The 3,777-nt window shown below is 35.4% G+C and overlaps 1 protein-coding gene across 1 annotated transcript in view; it reads right to left on the bottom strand.

Moving 5' to 3' along the window:
- Positions 1-3,777, bottom strand: part of LOC113227520 — a 53,117-nt gene extending 49,340 nt beyond the window's left edge. Inside the window, exons 1-3 of the mRNA XM_026460456.1 lie at positions 3,491-3,777; positions 647-1,085; positions 67-212 (exon numbers count right to left, since the gene is read on the bottom strand). Of these exons, the coding sequence (XP_026316241.1) occupies positions 67-212; positions 647-1,085; positions 3,491-3,706 (801 nt within the window). The 5' untranslated portion in view covers positions 3,707-3,777. The remainder of the gene's footprint in view (positions 1-66; positions 213-646; positions 1,086-3,490) is intronic.

Raw genomic sequence — 3,777 nt, 5'->3', positions numbered from 1 at the left:
TAAAAACATACTTATGAATATACTTTTATTATAGTATGTGATGTCAAAATTAAATTTTATACTTACGTTCCATGCCATTGTCTCAACAATACTCTTGGCCTCTGCCTTGCTAGACCCTGTGGCTTGTGCCAACAGCCTCCCATTGATGGTGAGGGAGAAGCAATTGTTTACGTATGAGCTACTTAATTCTAGATTGCACGCTTGGCAGCTGGCTGGAACAATGAAGGGTTTATCATTTTTGACACAAGAACTTAAATAATCTCAGTACAGAGTATAAAAAAGAAAACATACAGTATGTGGAACACTCAAAAGTATATGGAATTATTTATAAAATTATTTAATTATATATTTATAAAAGTATTTGGCAGTAATTGTTTCGGACGGATGTCGGACGGAGATCGAGAGTAGACCCCCAGATTTAAGCCCAAAGCCTCTGCTTGCGAGGCAGTAGGTCAAATCTATTAGGCTACGTAGAAGAATTTATTCACTTCAATTCAAAACACGTGTCCCAGCACTATACTTCACTGTCCTTTTATAATCTATACTGAAAACCAACAACATGTCCTCAGGAAACATTGTTGCATTGATCCCGGAGGATAAACTTAGCTAGGCTATGATAAATGTTAATGAAGATGTTAAAACTTACATTGTATATTAGTAAATTTGCTAGTCCATGGTCGAATCAACAACACCATCCATCCAAAAGCAGTATTGAACATGCCGTCATGAAAATGCCGTATGTTCAAACATTTCACTTTTAACATATCTTTAAGATATTCATTTGCGTCTATCACTTGCGAAGATTTCTTCTCATCGGTTCTTAATCTATCATTATTGGAGTCTACAATTCCTGTATCACTGTCAAAATCCGAATTTTCTTGAATCAACTGTGTTTCGTTACTAGGGTTTGCGGCGACGAATCCTTGTGGTACGAAGCTAATTTTGGCAGATTTTGAAGACTGTACGTCTTCAACAATTCCACCCTTTCGTTTGATGCCACGGGCTCTGTCTTCAGCGGCTGTTGATGCTGATACAAATGTGCGTTTCAATTTGTTGTTACGTGAATTTCTATATGCTTGAGCTATCTGAAAATTTAGAAACAAGAATGTTAGCGATGTTGAATAAAAATAGTAAAAAGTCAGATCAACAGGCAATGACAAAGCACATGATCTAGCCAGAAAAGGGTCGGAGACGGCCGCTATAAGTCCAAAAACCCTTAGTGTCCCTCCCCTACAAATGGTCCAGCACAACTACACACAAAGCTACAAAATCTTCTCATAATAACAAATGGTTACACAATGGGTAGTCCCTTACGGTTTGTAGACAGGCGAGGAAAGCACTCCCAATGCTCACAATAACAGATTGAAAAACTTGTTATGGCTTCTGGCTAAGCAGTCCGCCCGGTCTCTAATTAACGAACTCATGGTGTATCGTGCCATATTGGAGCCGATATGGCTCTATGGCATTCAGTTATGGGCTTTTGCCTCCAAATCAAACATCCAATGCCTTCAAAGAGTCCAAAACAACATCCTTCAAACTATCAGTGGTGCCACATGGTATACTAGGAACACTGAAATCCACGAATACCAGGAGATTCTAACGATTGTAAAAGTGATGGATATATATAGACATGACGTGTATAGAATGGACGTATGTAAACACAAGAATCAGCTCAATACTGGACCGAATTCTCTCGCTGAAGATCTGGTTGATGGTGGCAACAACAAGAGACTGAAACAACAGCACGTGTTTGATGACTAGGAGAGGCTGAAGCAGTTGCTTCCTCTCTCTCAAATGCCAAAAATCACTGAAACAATTTAATTATAGTCTAGCTACTGATTGTAAATAATAATAAAAAAAAAGGTAATTGGTGTTGTTTAGTACATTATTATTATCGCTTTTGTTTATATTGTCTCATTCTTTGACTGTCTTTAATTACATTTATGAACCGAAATCAGATTCTGCCATTGTCTATGTTGGAAGTTTCAGTGCCATGATGGGACAAATTGCCAGTTGTTGAAACAATTTAGCAGTTATTAAGAGAGCTATGGAAAGAGCGATTGGCGGTTGATGAAAGGTTTTTGCATTGGTGCAAATAATTAGTTGCTTAGTATTTAGTTGGAAAAAATATTCTAGCTTGTATTGTAGTCGGAATACAGCAATTATACTCTGTACAACCATTTATTTTACTTTTGGCAGCTCGAATACTATTCAATTAGTGCTGTCTTAAGGCATTACCAATTCAAAAGAAGTTTTAATCATGAGTGTGAGCGGGTTCATATTCATGATTAATTATTAATTAATGTTACAGAGGATTCAAGTGATGATTCCAGTTCATATAGAGAGAAATTCATTATAATAAATATTTAGAACGTATTATATTTTAAATTTATATATTAATTTTAATTACAATTTATTAGGCAGGTACCAAAATCTATACAACGGAGAAATCAACTTGAACAATGTTTACATAATCTGTTGGCTCGATGAAAATATTGAAGCTAAAGAGTATGTTGCTTCATTACGATAAAGAAAAAAATAGCGTCTATTTAAGAAGTATTGCATTTTTTGTCTACAGTTGTCTATCTTCTTCATCTTTTAAATGTTATGGCCCCAACAAAGTAATCCATGACGCCAATGTCAAGTTGAGGAACACACACGTTTTTACTCAAAAATTGACTGGTGAATTTCAACAACTTCAACTTCAACTCTTCACAAAGAGGATAGGCAATTTGAGGCGGCGTGCATGGATTGACTCGGGATTCCTTAAAACGGGCCGATACGGGTATTTTAGTTCGAGATTCGTATAATTTCGCGTTTTAATCTTCGATTAAGGCACAATAGCACTATCCTGTTCCACTTTAAACTAGATTTCACAAAATAATTGAAAGTCAAAATAAAAACGACACTTTTCCCTCCAAAAGGTCCAGAGCGAATCGATGAGAATCTATAAATCTATAATGACAGCGAACCTACACAGACTATAACAGAGACAAACTTTTTTTTTAATAAATTTACACAGCACATGCACAAAGGGAGAATGGAGAAACGTTAGGAGGAAGTCGATATTAATGTGATGGGGGATTTTATGAGGGAGGATATACAATAACTACAAAGACATTTGACATAAGCAAATGTTAAACAAATTAATCAACATAGTTACTGATTATCGACATAGATTCTATATTCATTTTAATTTTTTTATATACAATAATTGATAAACAAGCAATTATCTATCTTCTTATAAATGCTATGGCTCCATCGAAATAAACGATGATTTCGCCGATATCAAGTAAATATTTGTATGTGCGGTAGTTTTGTAAAAATGTGACTTCTACTTTAAAATGTTACAACCTCATCGATACCGTATCGATGAACCCGCTAATGCCAAGTTGAGGAACGACAACATAACGCATTAAAATTAAAACAATTTAAAAAACAAAACAGCAAGTCACAATGAATATAGGCCAAAATAAGTGGTTGTATTTACATCATGAGAGAGCCCGGCCACTTCCTGCATAACTTCAGTTGGATATCTACATCCCAATAACTCCATATTTGCAAAAACTCTTGCTAAACACACTAATCTTTGTTCAGGATAGTCAGTTTTCCATTTTTCCATAAACAGCTTCCTTAAATGCCAATGTTCCTCACTTTCATGCTCTTCCCGGTGACTTTCTACATCCCAATCGACGTTAAAAGACATTTTTATGTATTGTACAATGACTTGAAATCAATTTTTAGTCAAATATATTTACAAAAACAGAGAAAATGATC

This window comes from Hyposmocoma kahamanoa, unplaced genomic scaffold (assembly GCF_003589595.1).
Source record: "Hyposmocoma kahamanoa isolate Upper Pololo Valley unplaced genomic scaffold, ASM358959v1 211, whole genome shotgun sequence".
NCBI classification, from domain to species: Eukaryota; Metazoa; Arthropoda; class Insecta; order Lepidoptera; family Cosmopterigidae; genus Hyposmocoma; species Hyposmocoma kahamanoa.
Note: the sequence above shows the minus strand (reverse complement) of the source record. Positions and strands in the feature narration are given on the sequence as shown.